A 22,312-nucleotide genomic window follows, 5' to 3' on the forward strand; every position below is an offset into this window, starting at 1 on the left:
CTTTTGTCGGAATATTTTGGCCAACTTTGTTTGTAGGCCGGTCCCCTCCAGGTGTTCAGCCCAATTTTATTTTGTTGTATTTTCTGCACGGTACCTTTGCGGGGTGGGGTTGTCTATAGGTTAACAAATGAAAAAGCACACAGGCTTAAGGAACGAAACACTTTAAAAAGACTAATCATGAAAGTCATAAACTTATGGAATACTCTTATGTGTGGTTAGCACGTCTATTGTTTGAACATAAGTTTTTTTTTAAAATTGATCAATAGTATTACTTAAAATTTGAAATATGAGAAGTTCGTTTCTGAGGATTTGCTTATTCAGTATTACTCTCACCTCAAGGGAAACTAGCCCCGACACATCTTCAGGAATTTTTGAGAGCTGATTAGTGGCTAAATTCAGTTCCACCATGCTGGTCCAAGTCCCAAAGTCCAAGGGGAGTGAAGTTAGCTGATTGTCCTGTAATTTAAAAATATGCAAGTCTTGGAGATTAAACAAGATAAAGCATTTAGACCATTTTTTAAATTTGTTCTCATATAAACCAATAGAAAAAAACCCTTCCTACACGGTTGAATCTTGAAAATGCACTCCCAAAGTGTAATGAAAACTACCCAATCTAGACATGCAGAGCTGGGTTTGTATTACCAATATGATGTACTGAAATGGAAACATATTATGAAGGCAATAACTCTTGAAATTTCAAAGATCTCAATAGTTAATTTTGACTTTTTACTCTTTTCAGCATTATGTACTGCTGGATAAGATGGCAACACTTAAGACGTGAACAAAAAAACCCACCACAAACACCACACCATGTAAAGAACCTAGCAACTGCTCTGAAAACCTAAGAATATGGATGGTGAAAGGTGTTATAAAAAACCCTATGAATAAAAAGGTCCAGTACCATTACAGTACAAAAAACATTGCATGTCAAGCATTGTTTTAGGAACTGGTCTAGTGCAGGCAGCTGGAACACAGATATCAGCCACCACTGCTCACAGATTCCACTGTTTGCTGACAGCAGAAGTACACCTTTTAAAATAGCAAATACTTCCAAATTGCTTATGCAGTGAAACAACTAAAATGAAGTCAGGCACTCACACTATTTTGAGTGCCAGTGATATAATTTGATCTAGAGTGGACTCTGTACATTCTAAGAAATCTGGCTATTCAAACCACTGGTACATGAGTGAGATTAAAGACTAACATCCATAGAGAATTTTTTTCCTAACTTAAGGACCCATCCTTACAAAGAGGAAGATGTTCCGCCTTTTGTCTGATTTTTCTACATTGTCTCCATATTTGAAAAACTCATTCCAAATAATGTGCCAGACACAATCCTCTCACCATTCAAATCCTTCCAAGACTAATTTCTATTGTGATATCACCAAAAGTTCATCCATCCAATAATAGGTGCTTTGGAAGATAGTTAAAACATAAGATTTTACAATTAAAATTAAAATTTTAACCCTTTGCAAAACACTAAAACAGCCACCAGCCACTTTACTTTTATGTTGTGCCCTCTTCATTTGATTCAGACTGGAAATAAAGCATACATTTTTAAGAATGTAAGTAATTAACCATTAAAATAATTTACCAAAGTGTGTGATGGATTCTCTATTAGTGACCATTTTTAAAACAAGATAGAAAGTTTTTCTAAACAATCTGCTTTGTACATTATTTTGGGGAAGTTCTCTGACCTGTGTTAATCATGAGGTCATCTATGAATCTATTTTTGTATTTTGCATGAAAGTGCCCTGTACACTGTAGGTAACTAATTGATATTTGTCAAACACATTTTCTAATATTTAATTATATCAAAACATAAGGGGGGGGCTCTGCCTAATTTCAAGGAATACTGAACATCTCTGAATGCGTATTCTGTTACACATTAAACTAAATTCACTTAATTGTTACATTATCATCCCTCGTGGCTGTTTTCTCCACCCGTAATTTGTCATCATATACTTATATTATGATTTTTAGGGGATGTAAACTGTCTCTAAGAATATACACTAACACAATAAGATATGAGCTCTTACTAATGCATTTCTAGGTACTCCAAAGCAAAATAATAGTAACAACAAGGTCTTCATTTTAGATTTTGTAAAAATAAGTTTTAAAAGGGTCAATATATATATCATTATTTTTAAATGACATGAAAATATTTAAAAACAAAATACTGCAGTGTTTTCAATTCAATCGTTCAAAAGCCTGAACTTGCAAAGTACAAGCAGCTTCACTGATTTTTTTGTTCCAAAATTGAAGGCAATGTGAAAGAGCCAACAGAAAAAAAGTGAAAAAGAAATGGATCAGTACCACCGGTAAAAGATGTGTCTGAAATCTGATTAGGGTAACTGTTTGTGTGCTTACAAGATTATTATTCTTTGTATCGTTAAATTTGTTACAGTTCACACAATCTGATGTTACAAACGGGAGCATCACCTGGCTTACCTTCATGTTCAGTTTACTTAACACTTTAGCTCTTGAGAAAATTCCAAATGGGATTTTGCTGATGCGGTTGTGTTCCATGTTTAGAGAGTAGATTGTAGAGAACTGTGATGGGCCACCCACCGGATATGACTGGAAGCAGTTCCTGGCCAACGTTAAACTAGTCAGGTTCACAAGACTCGATAAAAGGCCCTAGAAAGGGAGAGAGGGTGGCCGGGAACCACACACACAAACATTCAAGATACAGTTTCACTTGAGGTTTGTGTTTAGATTTATTTGAACATGTATTTTTTGCACTTTACTGGATCTCATAAAAAATGGCTCCCTCCCAGACCACCCAACAAGGTAAGTGTTGCAATATATGAACCAGACTTAACTTCAGAAAAAACTCTCCCATCCATTCTTTCCACAATCACTAGGAGAAATTGTATACCCCCCCCCACACACCCTTCACACACACACAGTGCCAGTATATAAGAAGTACCAACATTTGTAATCACAGCTATGCTTATTTGTAACCTTTTTCTACTTTTTTTAAAAGGGTTTTGAGCAACATGGACAACGCTGGCTCAAGCCACCCAGAGGCTGTCTGGAAGCGCAGCCAAAAATCATATCAGTCCTGACCAGCATTTTTGGTACAGGAGGAAATGCAACCAGTGCTGATGTGACAAAGAGCATAGTAATTGTGTGGTGGACGAGATGCAGCTAATGATGCAAGTCATACAAACTGGAAATCAGATGCAATTTTTTAATAGTGAGCATAACCAACCATTGGGACAATTTAGCAAATACTGTGGAGGAGTCTACATCACTGGCAATTTTAAAATCAAGATTGGCTTTTCTCTCAGACAATCTAGGCATGATTTGGGGGAAGTTCTATGCTCTGTGTTATACAGGCAGCATGGGTGACTGCTAAGGAGGGACATGGGTGAGACCACTGGCCATATGAGCACATCCATGTGACTCCTCCTTGCATTACCCCTAGCTGGGGGATGGCTGTGACAACCCCCATCCTCCTCACTGCTTTTTCCCCACCCCTTTTCTGCTCGCACCACCTATTCCCCACCCTTGGCTCCATCCCTCACCCACACTCAAATTTTTTCCCTGCATGATGCTGTTGAGGGAACTAGCGAAGGTCTGGCATTGGCATCAGAGGCTGGGATCCCTGCACTCACTGGCAGAGGTGGGGAGAAGTGAAGCAACACGGCTCCAGTCCACTCTGCTCCCCTGGCTGTTTCACTCCACTTCCTGCCAGTGAATGCATGGGGGGGGGGGCAGTCCTGCCCCCTCTCCCAAGTGATGCAGCCAGAAACCAAGAGAGTGGAGAGGGTTAGGGCCATATCATTTTTTGATGCCCTCTATCGCCAGTGAATGTGGGCAGGCCGGATCCCTGCTGCAGGCACCAGACCCACCCCATTATTCCTCTGAGCTGTCGAGAGGCTCTGGCCCCTTGGCCCTCCGACCCACGGCATATGGGCTACACAGTCAGACTAGAGGATTATAAGAGGTCCCTTCTAGCACTGAAATATATGAATATTGATTGCAATGTTCTTTCAGAGAATTGGAGACTACACTCAGTACACTGCTTTCCAATAAGGCTTTTTAAAAAATTATCAATTTGTATTAACACAATAAAAGCCTATATATACTATGAATAAACTTGATGTCAAGGATGAAAAAACAGCTACTTACCTTTCATAAATGTTCTTCGAGATGTGTTGCTCATGTCCATTCCATGTAGGTGTGCGCACGCTGCCTGCAAGCTTTGTCGAAAGTTTTTCCCTTAGCAGTACCCATTGGGCCAGCAGGAGAGCTGCTATATTAGGTAATATATACCCCTTCTGGCCCTCCACCCCCTCAGTTCCTTCTTACTGGACTACTCCGAAGAAGGGGAGGCAGCCAGGAATTGAATGGACATGAGCATCACTTTTGAAGAACAACAGTTCAGAAAGGTGAGTAACTTTTTTTTTTTCTTCGAGTGATTGCTCATGTCCAGTCTTTGTAGATGACTCCAAAGCAGAAACCCAGGAGGTGGGGTCGGAGTTTAACCTCCCACGGAGTGGAGAACAGCCCTATCTAGAGCTGCATCCTCCCTAGTTTGATGAGCTGCTACATATAATGGTTGGCAAAGGTGTGGACCGAAAACCATGTGGCAGCCCTACAGATTTCCAGGATAGAGACCTGAGCCATAGAGACTGTGGAGGAGTCCTGGCACCTGGTGGAATAGGCTGTCAAAGGAGGGACTGGCACCCCAGCCAGGATATAACACTCCTTGATGCAGGAAGTTATCCAGGAGGAAATCCTCTGGGCGGAGACCAGCTGCCCCTTTAGCCTCTCTGCAGTTGCCACAAACAACTGTGGAGAATTACGAAAAGGCTTTGTCCTATCTCAATAAAAAACTAAGGCCCTCTTATCATCCAGTGTGTGTAAAGCCTGTTCTTTGCCAGAGGAATGGGGCTTGTGGTAAAACACTGGGAGAAAAATGTCCTCGGAGACATGAAACTGAGAAACCACCTGTCACATTACTGGATTTTAAGGGGAACAGCCACATCACTGCTGCTCCCACGGGGGGAGGAGGGATGTTTGCCCCAAAGCCTATACAAAGGGGGGCATGTGAGGTGTCAAATGAAATTTTATGTTCTACTGATTCTATGTATGCTACTCATGTACTTGTATGATGTCTATATGTGGAGTTATGAATATGGACTCTGTGCTGATACTGGTCTGGACTGCCTGCTGTAAAGGAGGATTGTCCAATGAATGACTACGCTAATTAACACAGCCCCAAGGACAATGGCTCTCAAGGTGCTCAATACATACCTGAGGAATGCATCTGGGAACATGCAAACCAGCCAGGGCATAATGGCTGCCAGCATGTGAAACACAAACGGGTCACATGACCATGTGACCTACTCTGGCTAGGAGGATGCCAGGAGAGATATTAAAGTGCCATGAGGTGGTCTCCATCTTGTCTTCAATTCTGCTACTGATCCTAGATGCAGCCTTGCAAGGAACGAAGGAGGATTGCTTAACCATCCTGACATAGGATGTACACCAGAGACTTTTAAGATAGCAGTTATAACATCTCTGCTGAAAGCCTTCATCAAGAACTTGGTGATTGGTGCATGTAATGTATTTTCCTTAACAACCTTACTCATATACCTTTTTTCTTTCTTTTATTAATAAACCTTTAGATTTTAAATTCTAAAGGACTGGCCCAGCGTGATCTTGTGGGTAAGATCCAATGTGTAAACTGCCCGGGGATTTGTGGCTGGTTCTTTGGGGCTGGAAAGACCCGTTCGGGGTAGGTGAGATTGGGTTCTATAACCCCTCACCTGTGTGTAGGCCCAGGGCTGATTGTGGCACAGAGGGAGCTGGGGTGTCAGAGGGGTTTTGCTCGTGAGGCTTCCTGCTGGCCGGATTGACAGCTGAAGCGCTCGGTGTGACTGGTTTGTGGCCTATTGGGGAAAGGTCTCCAGTCAGGGGCTGTAAGCAGCCCTGGTTTTGAGCAATTTGCCCTGAGCGGACGCCCTTAGTGGTGCCCAGACCCAACCTGGTCCATCACACCACCTTCAGCAGGAAAGTTGGGTGGAGGTGCAGCATGACCTTATCCTTGAAAATAAACATGTAAGGGGGGATCTGAGGTAAGAGCCCTGAGCTCTGATACACATCTGGCCAATGTGACAGTCACCAGGAATGACACCTTCCAAGATAGATGTAGCAGCAAGCATGTTGCCAGAGGTTCAAAGCAGGGCCCGGTGAGCTTAGTCAGGACTCTCAGGCCAACGAGTAAAGAGGGCATCCCCCAGAGACCTGCGGCTAAGCCCCATGAAGGAGCAGAACCTTCCCAGGGCCTCATCTGGAGACGAAGATGATGGCCCCTTCAAACCATCATCTTCTGGGTCATGGGTATGAGAGGCTGCTTGGGAGGCTGCCGATGAGATCACCTTTGAGGGCTGGGCTGTAGGTGGTACACACTCCCATAGTCCTGGGCAAGGTCTGCAGTGGCCAGGACTACAGCGCTGGCTGAGCAGGAGTAGGCTGAAGCCGTCAGGACCGATACTGTGGCTGCGCTGAAGGGCCTCAGTGCCAGTGTTGCGACCTAGACCTGGATGTCTGGGGCAAGACGATGGGCTCAGCCTCCAAGTCAGTGGAATACTCAGAGGTCGACCAGGCGGTGCCATAGCAGTGGAAATTGGAGACCTACAGCTCGGAGTATATCTGGCCATAGAATCTGGCTTTCCACAGTGTGGGGAAGAGGCGGTGGCATCACAGGTCCCAGTGCCAGGCCTCCAAGTGCTGGAGTAGTGTGCACAGAAGGGCCTGATGGTAGTGGCTGTGCCGCATGCACGGCTTTGTTCTAAACCAGTGCCAGTGTCATTGATGGAGGCGGTGCCAGTGTTGAGGTTGCCAGTGCCGGAGCTGCAAGCTGGTGCCCCCTTGTGGCTTGTGGTGTCAGGATTCGCGCTCCTTTGTCAAGCCCAATGCCGAGGCTGGGGACAAAGTCAGCTTGATAAGATCTCGAGGCCTCGAAAATATCCGGCATTGAGCACTCCAGGAGGTCCTCCGTTAGGCTGGGACCCTAGCACGGACTGGGCTTGTGTCAACCTCGATGGTCCAGGTTCCAAGGCTGCTGGTGCCACCTGCCCTACCTGAGGATGCACTGCTGGCACATGCCTTGACAGAGACCTACCCATATTAGGTCTCCGTTTCTTCTAAGGCACTGGGGATTTAGACTAGTGCCAAGGTCTTCGCAGTGCTGGGAAGTCGCGTACATGGGTAGGTGTCTCATGCACTGAATCCACTGTGCTCTGGGTCGCTGGTGCAAGGTCCAATGCCAGTGCCAGGCCAAGGGCCGCCCCCATTAGGAGAACCTTTAGGGAGACTCACTTTCCTGCTTGGCATGCAGCTTGAATCCCTTTCAGATCTTGCAGGACACAAGACAGAGGCGCTAAGCAACGCTTGCAGAGCAAGAACAAAGCATGTTCCTATGGCTCTCACAAGAGGTAAGAAGGAACTGAGGAAGTGGAGGGCCAGCAGGGGTACGTAATAGCTAATATAGCAGCACCACTCTAGAGGGCTTCCCAGCTGGAGCTGGCCCAATAGGTACTCCTAAGGGAAAAACTTCCGACGATGTGTGCACCTGCATCAGGGTGGGCAATAATTTTTGACCAGGGACCACTTGAGAAATTTTTGAAGTGGCCCTAGGCCACCCCAAAAGAGGTGGGGCCAGGACTCTTCTGTGCTTCTCCACCCACAGACCCTGATGGGCCTGGGGGCAGGGGAGCAGCAAGGCCTCCTCAGGCCAGATCAACCTGCTTGGTGGTCTGTATCTGGCCTGCGGAGGCCCTTTCACCCACCCCAACCTACATGGAATGGACATGAGCAATCACTCGAAGAAGAATCCCCTTTACAGGGTCCTATAATTACTACTAAAGCTTCAGCCACTGACGTTTGGTGGGTGAATACTTTAAAACCAGGGTGGGGAACCTCAGTTTACCTGGATCTGGCCCCCGAGCTTCAGAATAGGGGAGCCCGCACTGGTGCTGTTACCCAGCCACCTACCCGCAAGGTTGGAGCACAAAAAATCTACTAGCCTATGCTCTGGTGAGCGAGAGGATTATGGAGAGTGTCTTTTTCTTTCTGAGTCAAGGGCTTCCCATTTAGCTTCTCACTTGTATGTGGTCCCTGACAGATTTTTCTGTAGGTCAGAGGCCCCCAAAAGTCTCCCCATTCCTGCTTTAAAAGCACCTTTAAATTCAGATAATACACACACTAACAGAAACAGGCAAAACATGCACCCAGCGTTTAGGCACACTTGAAAAAACAATGTGCACGCATGCACACACTTTTAGCACCAATCCCCTGCTATTTTGCCCACAAAATAAAACCATCTCAATGAGGGGCATAAAGCTGGAGCAAAGTTAAAGGGACAAAGCATCAATGTAGACACTACTGTTTGTTTTGGCTTCTACAGTATTCCACAACTGCCTGCCCAGACCACTCTGCGCACTGTTTTGATCTCTGTGGCCCTGCAGGCAGGTGCCCCACCCCCTTCAAAGCTTGAGGAAGTATCTGACAGCTGAGGTTGCTGCTCCATTTAGGGAAAAAAGAGAAAATCATTAGCATGGAAGACTCCTGTTATACCCTGCACTAGGAACACCGTGGCAGGCAGACTGCTGCAGCACAGAGCTGAGAGATTGCGGTACTGCTTTGACAGCACTGAGAGCTCACACAGGTGCTTAGGATGCAGCTCTCAGCAGCGGAGGAGGCTGTGGGAGAGCTCAGAAAGAAACACACAGAACACAGGCAGATAGGCAGAGTGGATTGCTTTGAGAAAGACTGCTATACTGAGCAGAGTGGGGGGGGGGGCTAATGTGTGGGAAGTGTTGCCCTTCCCCAGCCTCAGCCAGCTGTCTATCCCACCCTAGACACACCACTCTCCTCCCGCCCGTCCCCCGCCACAAACGCTTCAGTTGAAAAAGCAGCTGATAATCTACTAGGATTCCCTTGGAATCAAGGGATAGAGAACCCTACATCATGTGATACTTTTCTGTCCCATGAAGCACTGCAAACCCTTCTTCCCAAAGCATCCTGTGGTTAGTTGCATAATGAGATAGCTACCACACTGCACTGTTCTCTATGTTGATGCAAGATGCACTTCGCTGACACAAGGAGCTAGTATGGACATGCAACAACAGTTTGAATTAAAGCAATTTAAACAAACAGGCATAACTTTTACCAACAAAACTTTGTACTGTAGTCAAGACCTTAGAAATGCTCATTTTATCTTAATATTACCATAAACTAATCTGAAAGTTAGTGTGTGTTTTTGTGACAAAACAATTAAAAGAAAAATCAAAGATTCAAAACAAAACCGCTAGAATTAAACAACAGGATGCTAAAATTTGTTATTCAAATTAACTGCTTCTAGAGAGGTTTTTTTTTAATTGTCTAATTAGATTGTAAAGTCTTTTAGGCACCAGGTACCTCAGGTTTTTACTTGTCAGTAAAGCACCAGACACACTACTGGCACTATAGAAAAAATATCTACTTTTCCCTAGTTATACTTTTAATACTGCAATTACAATAAAATGTTTATAGTACAGTTAGTTTCAGAAATGAAAGTTTTTTATTTTTGTTTTTTAAATTGTCGCTTTACATTCATTATATAATAAACCACCAAATTGCAAATGGCTCTATTACATGTCATGACAATACATTTGCAGGCATTTGAACACAAGAATTATGAACAAAATCAAGTGCAGCATTATTTTCCCTTAAATGTAAATATTAGAACTTTGAGTTGCAGAGATATTAGTCGTATTAAATTCTGATTGTTATTTAATACAATCTTTAAAAAAGAAATCCTGTCTTTAGTGATTTGGTTATTTAGTTGGAATTTTTGGTTTTGTACTTGCAACAGTACTTTGGGGTAGAGGCTGACACATAAACCTTATTGTTTCAAGCTGACCCTGGAATTTGCAAAGGCTCTTTTTAAATCTGGAACTATAAAAAAAATGTTGTGTGTATTATCTGATGCATATAATTTTTCTAACAGCTCACAAATATCTGACAATTAAAATATTTTGGAAGGGAAGATGTAGAGCTTAGTTACACACAATCTAAAGAAAAACAAAAGCTGTGGGACAGCTGCCTTTCCCAACTTATTCTTTTAAGATACAGCCGCTCCCCGAGTTACAACCACCTACACTTACGACCAAAGCGGTCGTAAATGTGGATCTGAGTTACGAACGGTGATCCGTGCTTACAAACAGCGCGGTCGCCATGTAATTCTATGGGATCCGAGTTATGAACACTTCGAGTTACGGACCAAGCGTTGGTCCATAACTTGTTCGTAACTTGGGGAGCGGCTGTACAATATTTATTAGGTATTGCATCATGAGCTGTAGCTCATTTTACATTTCAGCAATTTCTTTGAAAACGAATTTTCTTTCTATTGCAGCCAAGAATGCTTAAAATGGAATGTTAAATGGATTATACTACCAAATTAACATTTGAGCTGCTTCTTTGTTGCAACATATAACTTATTACAGTAACACATTTAGGTAAGGTGGCACTATTTGTTAAGGGAGATTTTGTTTAGGAGTCAACTTATTTTAGGATAAGCAATCAGTTCTCCACTCATTTGCTTTTGTATGTGTAACCACATTGTAGCTTCTTTCAAAACATGCATGGGTGGGGCAGTTCAGCTTTGTTCTTGAAAGCAGTAGAGCAAGTTTCTCTCAACAGCATTCTACCGCAATATTTAATTATCTTTGTTTCCAGTCAGTTGTTTCTTGATTTAATAATTCATACACAGAAAAGCAATTATTGTACATGGGTGCTTTCAGTGGTCTTCCAATTTACGCTGAGATCTTTCACCTCATTTTTTCCCTGTACAGTAGGGATGTAAACGAGTAGTCACCTGCAGTATTAACTACTCGCTTCCCCCCCCCCCCCGACGCCTCTATAAGAGGCAACAGAGGAGGGACAGGATCCAGTGCTGGGGGGAGCCGGTTTAAAAGCTGGTTCCCTCCAGCACCGTCTCCGTGGTTCTGCCTGCTCTGTTCCCCTTCTCCCCCCATCTATCTGAGGCAGCAGAGTGGGAATAGGAGAGGCTGCTGCAAAGCAACCGAGGCTCGCAGTGGGCAAAGCTGTTCCAGCAGCAGCCCCTGTCCCAGGAGGGAGGTGGGCTGCCCAAGGACAAGGGCTGCTGATGCCAAGCATCCCCTGTTTGTGGTGGCCTGGGCTGGCTGCAAGCAGGGGCTGCTCCAGCAACAGCCCCTGCCCACAGCCAGCTCTGCCCACCACAAACAGGAGCTGCTGCCAGAGCAACCTCTGTTCACAGCGGCCCAGGCTGGCCATGGACAGGGGCTGCTGGTGGAGCAGCCTGACTGCAGCTAGCTCTGTATGCCACAAAGAGGCAGCTCCGGCAGCAGCCCCTGTTCACCTGGCCACTGCGAACAAGAGCTGCCGCACTCAGCGTGAGCCAGGACCGAGTAGTCCCAGCTTGCACTTGTCTGGGATGCTGCACCTCTGCATTTTAAATGTAGTAAAAGCTCGGCGGCTCTTGCTACATTTAAAAGGCAGAGCTGTGGCACGGGTGGCTCCCAGAGCTGGCATGAGGCGGGACTGCTTAGTCCCAGGTCAAGCCGGCTCCAAGAGCTACCCCCCGCTGCAGCTCTGAGTAGCAGTCCTTATCGACGAGTCGTAGTCAATACAAATTGTATTGACTACACAATTAGTTAGATAACCAAAATGTAACATCTTTTCTGTATACATGTTCTCTCTTTTCTCATCTGGTTTAGGTAGGTTTTAAGTATATGATATTTGCAATTTCATTTTAGATGAGTTCTTGGAGACTAGATTAGGCAGACTAAACAGAAGAGTATTATGTTTGGATCACTAATATATAAAGCAAAGAAAAAACTCTGTGCTTTTATCATAAACCCTAAAACTCTTACTAGTTCTACAGGGTTGAGGAGGGTGGAATATCCTGTCACTCTGGTGATGCAACAGCGATTAGCATAGGACTAGCAAGTGCAGTAACAAAGGCAGGGTGCAAGAGAGCTGCATAGTCCTAAACACCACAGGATTCCACAGCTAGTGGGTGGTGCACCACCCAACTGAGAGATGTACTACATTGGTAGCGCAATACTGTAAATTTCAATCTCCTACATTACATCATGCTGGAAATGTTTAAGCAGCTACAACAAATATTGTACTTTCTGGGGACTTTCTGACTGCTTGTTTATCAAAACAAAGCAATCCTGTTTCAGTTGAGAAGAGGGCAGAAAGATCCCTCTAATTCTTAGTTTTCTATTTCCTTTCCCCCTCAGCAACTGCAAACCGGCAGATATCAGTGGCTCATTTCTACAGGTACAAATTTTGTACCTAGAACCCTGCAAATCTGTGGATATTCAATTTCTATCAGTGCGCATCCACATCCACAGCTCAGTTTTGCAGCTCAGATGTGGATGCAGAAACAAATTTTGTATCTGTTCAGGGCTTTAACATCCAGCTTCCTTGTTTAATTGTGTCATAAGAGCATTTAGAAAATTGATACAATGAGTATCTATCTTGTTGCCTTATAATTTGTCCTTTGAATTACTGTCCAACTGGTTAGATATGCACGTCACTTTGGCAACCTGGATGGATTTATAGACCAATGTTATACCCCCTTTTGCCCCACACACCCTCCCCACAGGTTAAAATGAGGCTCATTCCTTAAAGCTTTTGACAGAAGATCAATCTGCAATATTCTGGTGTAAATCACAAAACTAAAAAAAACCACAACCTATTACAATATTTCCCCCAAAGTGAGCAACTTGTGCCTCTCACCTCTGGTAAAGTGGAAATGTTGTTGTTCTCCAAATTCAGTTCATCAAGTTCACTACATTTGGCTAAAGACTTGGGGATTGCCGACAGTCTATTGTACCTTAGGCCAAGACGACTTAGACTGGACAAATTTCCTACAAATGCAAAATAAAGTGATATTAATATATGTCACTTAGTGATTAGGGCACAGAACACAGTGAGGAACCTTGTTCTATTTGATTCTTCTACTGTAAGTGCATAGTCAAGAAACCTAACCTCTCTGCGTCTCAAATTTCCCATCTGTAAAATGAAATTATCACCCCTTCACAAGGACACTGAAGGTATTAGCTGATGCTAAAGTATTTTCAGGTCCTTAGATAAAATACGCAATAGAAGCATAATATGCATATGTTTTTCTATAAGTTTCACAACTGAGAGACACAATGAACAATAATTCAAATTTTTAGATATTCCTCCATTCTGATCTTTTCATCAGGAAGCCCAGCTTTCCCCTGTACTTCTTCAGTTTTTCCCAAAAATAACTTAAGTTAGACTCTTTTTACTATGAACAGTGTTGTTGTATTGTTTTTACTACATTATTATTACAAACTATTACAGATGTAATAAGATGAAGTTAAGGAAAACGAAGGTTGAATATCAGGAAAATATCCTGACAGTGAGATCTGTTAGCTGGGGAATAATTTCCCCAAGGAACAAGGAGAAAGACTCATTGCCTTGAACTTCTGAAACCAGACAGATCAAAGTATATTATAAAGGACTTCTCCCTGTCCCGTCAAGGACAGAAACTGAATGATCTGATAGATCTTTCCCATGTGTAACCTGTGATTCAGCATAATTTCTATAGAGATTTCTCATGAGACTCTTAATAAGGCAGGAGATACTTAGTACTGTATAGTAGAAGTATCTGCCCCGTCCATATTGGGCTTGAGTCCCAAAGAATCAGAAGATACATCTGCAATGGTTATCTGTGGCATTTTGCCCAAGAATATGGGCAAAACTTGTTGCTGATGAAAACAAAGTAAAAATTAGGGAAATGAAAGGAACAGTTGCTGAGCTGGGAGCACATGTTTATAATTATAGCTACCTTCCTCTGTTTTTAAAAAGTATTTCTAAGCAAGTGACCCATTCTTCTGCAGATATAGAAGTGGATTAAAGGTTTTCATTAACAAAAATCCCCAATTTATTTTTTTTAAATAACCTATGCTACCAATATAGATCTTCTAGGCACAAGCTGAAGACTTTACTGGGTAAAATTCTATAACCTGGTTTTATGCAGGTAAAACTAAATAAATATAATGATCTACTCTAGTCTTAAAATTCCTCCATCTACATATTTACTCTATTCATTACTAAAATAGTTTACATGTAAAGTTAGTATGTCCTAATCTCATTTATATTAAGAAACATCTCATTTCATTGTGACCCTATCATAACACAATAAGATTTTCAAGGTGAAACATTCTCAGGATAAGTATTCTAACAGTTCTTCTCAGAAATGAAACAACATTTAACAGTCTAAAGCCTACAAATGAACAACAGGCAAATATCACACAAAATGTAAAAAGCTATCACTTGTTCTATACTCGCTGACATGCTTTTGGAGACAGATTTTGAATCCTAAATTATGACATCAGCACTCTTGGAGGAGAATGCAGTATGAACTAGCAAAGGATAGCCATTGCTGACTATTGCTTAGCAATACAAATTAGGCTATGCCAACAATAAAAATTGTACATCGAAGATGTACTATCTCTGTTCACACGAGCAATTTGGGAAAAATGGAACCTCAAAGCGGTTGCTGTCAGAGGGTTGAATTAAAAAGTATTTTCCAGAAAATAAGGCACATTAGAAAATCATCTTTAAATTATAAAAAGTATAAATACCACCTGTCATGTCATCTCCAAACCTCATCTTTCTTTCTACCCCTTTCCATTTAATCTCTCTCCTCCTAATGAAAGGCGCTTATTAGCAGCTGCAATGCATCACACCCTAATGCTCACCTTGCAGTTCACAATATCCTGAACATGACAATTTGGTTGCTAATCCAGGAGCAGTAAGTGTCAAACCTTAAGTGGTTCTCATAGCATTTGCACTGGTCTACTAAAGGTATTTTTTTTAATCCATGCAGGTAAATAACACACCTTAATCATCATTTTTTTGTTACTATCTTCCTCCCTTTCTTTTCCATTTAAAAAAATTAATTCAGAGGCAGTGTGGGGGGGGGGGCAGGCAAATAGGGGACACTGCTGTGAAGCTGCGAAGGGGCTGTTGCCGCCACAAAGGGGTTGCTCCAGCAACAGCCCCTGTTCACAGAAGCCAGGGCTGGCCACAGACAGGGGCTGGTGCCTGAGCAGCCCCTGGCCACTGTGAACAGGGGCTGCTCTGGCACCAGCACCTGTTCACATTGGACAGGGCTGTCTGCCACAAACTGGGGCTGCTGGACTCAGCACAAGCTGGGACCGAGCAGTCCCAGCTCATGCTGATCGCTGCATCTTTGAATCTTAAATGTAGCAAGAGCCCAGCGGCTCTTATTATATTTAAAATGCAGAGCCGCAGCAGGGTTGACTCTGGAGCTGGCACTAACCACAACCGCTCAGTCCCGGCTCGAGTTGGCTCTACAGAGCCCCAGCAGGGGTAGCTCCAGAGGAGGCGCTTTCTGACTAATCATATAGGCAATACAAATTGTATCAACTATACGATTAGCCAGATAATTGTATTTGAACATCTCTAGTAATTACAACTGAAACATGTCACGGCATAGCTTCAAAAGAGCACCGCCTGGGTTACCGCCTCGGGGCGGGATCTGGCAGTTCAGTCACTATCAGTGTTGGGGAATCAGACAGTTGTATCAGTGTTGCTCACCACTTAGCGAATGCTGGTCAGCGACCTGCAACAACTGTTCTGCCATGTTACAAGCCATGAATAATTTGGAAGGAGGTTTTTAACAAGATTGTAAAAGGAGAAATACAAGTACTTATAAGATTCAGATTATGTATTTACTGTCAACTGAAGTAATAGTAAAGCCCTGATTTTCAAACACCTGACTGCCATGTTAACAAATACCACTTCACATACATGTTTCTTTCTGTTCTAATTGCAATCATGTTCGATAATAGAAATTATGGTTTTCTGTTTCATTTTTAAATAGTTTTAAGTGAATGTTGAAATGATAAAAAAATTACCAGACTTATGCTACTATGATGTGATTGCATGCGTAGTAGCTCACCAGAAAAGGTTTCAATAGATAGAGCTACATGTGCTATTGTCGCTGCCACTGCAAATTCATAGTTTGTCTATTTCTATGCATTATTTACTCCACATTTAATCATTCTTAGTAATCATTTTCGTTCATTTATTTCTTAGTTTAACATAAATAGTATTCTGTTTTCCTACCATTATTCTTTATTTTGATAATTTATTTGAAACTTTAAAGTGTGAACTACTGGGTGGTTTTAGCCTATACAGTGTAACAACTGTTTTAGGATTAAATGACAAGTAGAAAAAATAAAAATATTTATTTTTTATTTTACATTGTTCATTTTTAGTGCCAAGTAAATTAAGGTAAAATTTCATTCTAGTCTCCTCATTTTTCTCTATTTTGAATGGGACAGAGGGCATCAAAGTCAGTTTGCCTAGGGTGCTAAAAACCCTTCATCAAGCCGTGATTTTATGGTCCACAGAAAATGCACTATTGGATCAGACTAGTAATCCTCCTAGTTCAGTATCCTTTCTCTAGCAGTAACAAGTACCCCAGGGTCCAGAAAAAGGTTCAAGAAATCTCAATTATGGAGCAATTTGTCACAAGAGAAGTTTCTTTCTAATTCCCCTCAGTTAGTGACTTATTCTGGGGGTATGTGGGGTTATATCCCTTCTACGTTCAAAAATGAGGAATAAGACTGCAGACAGACTGACATCTGACGTGACCACTAAAGCAACAAATCCAAAACAGAATATGTCCACTTGAGTTATTTAGCATGAGTATATAAACAGACAGCATCTATAGATTGTTTAGGTTCATATTAAGTTGTATATTTGTAACTAAAACAACATCTCAACAATTCTCCTAGGCATAACCCTACACAGAATCATAGGGCTGGAAGAGATCACAGGAGGTCATCGAGTCCAACCCCCTGGCCAAAGCAGGACCAACCCCAACTAAATCACCCTAGTCAGGGCTTTATCAAGCCAGGACTTAAAAACCTCTAAGGGTGGAGATTCCACCACTTCCCCAGGGAACCCATTCCAGTACTTCACCACCTCATAGGGAAATAGTTTTTCCCAATATCAAACCTAGACCTCCCCCATTGTATCTTGAGACTATTGCTCCTTGAACAGCCTCTCTCCATCCTCTTTGGAACCCCTTCAGGTAGCTCAAGGCTGCTATCAAATCCCGACCCCCTTCCCCCCCTCCCCACTCCACCCCGGCCCCACACACACACACTCACTCTTCTGCTGACTAAATAAGCCCAAATCCCTCAGCCTCTCCTTGTAGGTCTTGTGTTCCAGCCCCCTAATCATTTTGGTTGCCCTCTGCTGGATCCTCTCCAATGTGTCTATATCCTTTCTGTATTTGGAGGGTGCAGAATTGGACACAGTACTACAGACATGCAGGAAGAATGACTCAAAGGTGAGTGAGATTAGATATTTATGAGAATGTCAGTTTAGCATCAAAATGAAGAGAAGTATTAGACAGGAAAAGCAGGAAGCTATCAATAAACAAGACAACTCCAACTCTTCTCCATGACAGATATTTTCTAAAAAGATTTACACTTTCACAATGTTGTGATTAATTTTTTTAAACACTAGGTGCAAGCCATGTTAATTAAGTCTCAGCATGTTTTTCTTCAAATGCAAGATGCCGACTAACAAAACTTCTGCAAAAGTATTTTTGCTTAACTTCCATCACGAAAGATTCAGATTACTTTGGGGGAAAATTAGATTTTAAATAATCATCTTTGTACCATTTATTTCAGTTCTGTTTTACTAAATGCAAATTTGGTCACTACTAGAACATTATATTCTTAATAGGCTCCTCTTCTTTTCAGGATGACATACCTGTCAATGGCTACTACTTTTGCAGCAGCTGAAACACAAAATTCCTAATCACTTGATTACGGTGGCTACAAAACCAAGTACTACATGCTTCACAAAGAGGTGGCCATTTAATTTATATAAAAAAGAATTTAAAAACTACATGGTATCTGCTTTTGATCTTGTAATCAACTGTAGCGTCTTACATAGTCTTGAACTTGTGTTTTCTTCTATATTGCAACCTTATATTTTGTCCCTTGAATTACGTCTAGATGCCATATTAAGCTTACCACATTTTTGTCATATGAAAAATGCCATGCAGTTTTACTGAATCTGTGCTTATAGTTCCTTATAATGAAGATGGCCTCAGTTGCGCTTTCATATGTGCAATAGCAATAAACACTCAATAGAAAACGATCTATAAGGGATAATGTAAAAATGCATAATGAAAATACACATTCTAAAACATGACTATTTAGAATGTGATATCAACATTTGGGGCAAAATATTTGTTAAAAGTTTCAGAACTTGAAATGTGCCCCTTCAACCATTTTGTTTAATGGTTCTCAATATTCTCTATGATGTATAGTTCCAGTTATCTATTGTAAACTAGCTAAGGGCTTTAAATCTTTTGACAACCAATACATCTTAAAAGAGAAGAGAACTATAATGGAAAGAATTTTTAATGCACGGGTTTTATAAGCATTCAAGCCTCTATTTTAATTATATGAGAGGAACTTGTTCCAGTGAACCTTTTTTTTATGTTGGTCTGGTGCTTCCATTGCATTAGAAAAATTCCAGCTCGATAGCAAACTAATCTATAATGCATAGTTACATAGTGCTGAGAAATCATTACCCATTTTGTGATGCTTTACACTTCTGTAGAAGAGTCTCTGAAAGGGCTTAGAATAACTGAAGTTAGGGGAGGAGGGAAGTATGATGAAGCTGCAGTAAAGACAGACTTTGCTCAGTCCCTAGTCAGTAGCAGAGCTAGAAGTAAATTCAGGAGTTCCTAGTTCTGTGTTGAAACTGCTAGACCCTGTTTCTTAAATTTTGAAATATTCTGACTAGAAGAGGTATATCGTTCATACTGTACAAAAATACTTTACAAAAATGCTGAGTTGCAACTTAGAGTCCTATAACCATAAATATCATTTGACGGTACCTACCACTGACTTAAATAAATAAATAAATAAATAAATAAATAAATCTCTCCCCTAACCTAATAGGATGAGAGTGACCAATGCAGATAATATGGGAAATAAAGAACATTAAAAACATATACAAAAAAAGCAAATGAAACCCAGAGTTAGTAAGCCACAATTAAGACACCAGAAGTCAATCTAATTTACACAAAAGTATAGTAAGTATTCACTGTATTTACCTTGTTTGCAAAGGGGAATTCCTTTAAGATAAAATATGGGAAGTTTGATTTTTTCCATTTTAAAGTTGTGAATCTATTATCAATAACAACATGTTTTAGAATATATGTTACAAAGTTCTGCAGTGAACTGTAAAACACAATCTAGAACTTCTTCCTCTTAGAATTTCAAATACATTACTAATCATTAAAAGTTATTAAACTATTTCATATCCTACAGGGAGGTAATTTAATTTTGTTTCTCTGTATCTTTACCTGGTACTCATCATCCCTCCTATTTAATGAAGGTGCAGCAATGAGTCTTCAAGATAAAATCTAAGGTTAAATCTTTAATAACCTGAAGTAGCATTCAGCAGAATTTTAACTGTCTAGCATGATAATGCTTCTTCCCAAAATATTCAGTTCCATGTGAGCTGCCATTTTAGCACTTAAGTTCAAATGCAATGGAGTAGGACATGGAGTCTAATTGCAGAACATTTCTCTCTTTTTAACTCCTGGACCATCCTTCAAAAATGTCAGTGTCAGAAAATGTGAAATGTCTCCAGCAATTAATGTACTTTTTGACATTCTTAAAGAATCATTTTGGAGCTCTCACTATACTTCACTTACAACTCAGTATCCTTTTTCTATTAAAATGTCTGTTGCTCTAAATAGTGATAAATATAAGCCATCTGACTATGATAAAGCTAAATACATTTCAGATGAACATGTATAACTGTAGAATGATAAAAATAGGGGGGGAAACTGGCCGATGTAGAAAAAGACTTTAAATGATTTCTTACCTGAATTAATGTGAACTTTTTAAACCTTTTTTTAAAAATGAGAACTATTAAAGTTACATTTAGGGCATGAAAAGCCTTAAGACTGCTGAACAGAAATTATAATTGTAATGTGATATTTAGTGAACAATTCTTTATTTTGCTCTCTCTCAAAGATCAAATAAATTGTTCTTTACTTCATTTTATATTTCTTTTGGATGTTTCCCCAAGTTAACATTAGCTTTATTGCAGTTGGAATGAGACACTTCATAACTAGAAGTAGAAAACCTGTTTTTATCTCCCAAATATTTCTTCAGAAGAAACACTGACTAATTTAAAAAAAAAACATTGTATCATTCTACTTTAATTTTGACTCTAGATTGTCTCATTCTTTTGCTTTATGTTTCTTGAAAAACGCTAAGCTGCTGCACAAAGCACATTTTTCTTACAGGAAGTGATCTACGTGTAAAGTAATTTACTGTTTTCAATCAACAAATATACTGATATGAATGCATTAAGCCAATATCTGTAGAACAAGACATTAGGTCACTTCCTGATAACTAATATCCAAATTGCCACTTGTTATAGTACAAAAGTACACTTAAAAGAAAGTACAGTATTACATGAAACAAAAACTATACATTTATACACAGTGACTAAATTGGCTTTGCTGCCTTTTTAAATCGTGCATGTTGCATAGTTCATTCCTTACCATTCCCCTCACCCTCCATTACAGTGATGCCCTTTTGCTATCAACTCATCATCATTTCAGTACAGTACTATTAATTTATGAAGAAACATGATTTTTTTTTAAAGAAATCTTAGAGCTCACCCAGAAAGCTTTCAGTGGGAGAGTTTTAGCATGGAGAAAGAGACACAGTGAATCACCTAAGGCCTTCAAATCTGAAGTCTGGCACTTGTTTTATTTCATACTTGTGTTTTTTCTTAGCTGGGGAATTTTCTTAATCCCTACTTCTTCCCCCCTCACTCTGACACTTAACTGATGGTTGAGTGTGTTGGTTGTTTCTTGCAATATCCACACACTGCCAGCATCAGAGGGGTAGCCGTGTTAGTCTGAATCTGCAAAAGCGACGAGGAGTCCTGTGGCACCTTATAGACTAACTGAAGGGTAGGAGCATAAGCTTTCGTGGGCAAAGACCCACTTCGTCAGATGCATGTTTGTTGTCTAAGCACTGTTGAAGTCAGTGCAAAAAAAAAACCTGCAAACTGCCAGCATGTTTGTTGTCTAAGCACTGTTGAAGTCAGTGCAAAAAAAAAAAAAAAAAAAAAAAAAAAATCCCCAACCAACCAAACAAAAATCCTAACCAAAGAGGGGCTGCTAATCATAAAATCTAGTTTAGAATTAATCTAAGATTTGTCAAAGTTTACTTGCTTGGTGTTTTTTTGAGTTTTTTGAGTAAGAAGCATTTTCTGCTTGGTTAGCTAGTTGAGCCTTTCCTTGCAGTAGCGCTCAGACATCAAACATGCTGGCAATGTGTGGATGTTGCAAGAAATATCAGCACACTGAATCACCAAGTAAATGTCAAAGTAAGGAAAAAAAGGAGGAGGGACTAAGAAAGAGAGAAAAAACTGGAAAGAAAATTCCCCAGCTAAGAAAAAACACAAGAATGAAATAAAACAAGCGCCAGACTTCAGATTCAAAGGCTGTAGGTGATTCACCATGTCTCTGTCTTCATGCTAAATACTCTTTTACTAAATTATTCTAACCACAAAACAAGGTATAACCTAAAATGAAGCCACAACTTGCCGTAATGTACCAAAACCACTATGACTAAGAAATAAAACCAGTGTTGCTGAATTTGCTAAGACTGACTCTTTTTGTACTATGTGCAAAAAATGTAGGTTGATCATTATCAATCAGTGGAGTTTCATCTTCCACTAAACACCACCTCTAGTATTTAGCAGACTGATACTAAACTTTATTTTATATAGTGCCAAATAATGCATACTGAATGACAGATTCATTCTATCAGAAATATTTATGACTTTCTGATAATGGCGGATAGTAATCAGATTTTTTTTCATTTGTGCAAAAACAATCAGACTAAAATAAAAAACAGCATTGGGCGATGTTATCTTTCATTAGTCAGCATCTGACTTAGCAGACTATTGAGCTGCAAAGCACTGATGTTCTGTAGAGAACACCATGCAGGTATGGCTATATATTTAGAGAAAGAACATAAGTAATTTTAAGAGGCTACAAAAATACCTTTAAAAGCCAAAAATATGCCACTGGAAAATTAAACTATCAAAAAAATTTACAGAAAAGCTATTTTTGGCCAGGTGAGGAGTTGATTCTTTGACAGCAACATACTGAAGATTACTATCACTT

The 22,312-nt window shown here is 40.8% G+C and overlaps 1 protein-coding gene across 3 annotated transcripts in view; it reads right to left on the reverse strand.

The window, feature by feature from the left end:
• SHOC2 (SHOC2 leucine rich repeat scaffold protein) overlaps window positions 1–22,312 on the reverse strand; it is a 104,539-nt gene that overhangs the window by 12,847 nt on the left and 69,380 nt on the right. For all 3 annotated transcript variants that reach the window (XM_075935478.2, XM_075935479.2, XM_006135001.3), the window contains exons 4-6: window positions 12,793–12,923; window positions 2,452–2,640; window positions 334–456 (exon numbers count right to left, since the gene is read on the reverse strand). In XM_075935478.2, coding sequence (XP_075791593.1) covers window positions 334–456; window positions 2,452–2,640; window positions 12,793–12,923 — 443 coding nt within the window. The remainder of the gene's footprint in view (window positions 1–333; window positions 457–2,451; window positions 2,641–12,792; window positions 12,924–22,312) is intronic.

This window comes from Pelodiscus sinensis, chromosome 8 (assembly GCF_052426305.1).
Source record: "Pelodiscus sinensis isolate ZL-2025 chromosome 8, ASM5242630v1, whole genome shotgun sequence".
NCBI classification, from domain to species: domain Eukaryota; kingdom Metazoa; phylum Chordata; order Testudines; family Trionychidae; genus Pelodiscus; species Pelodiscus sinensis.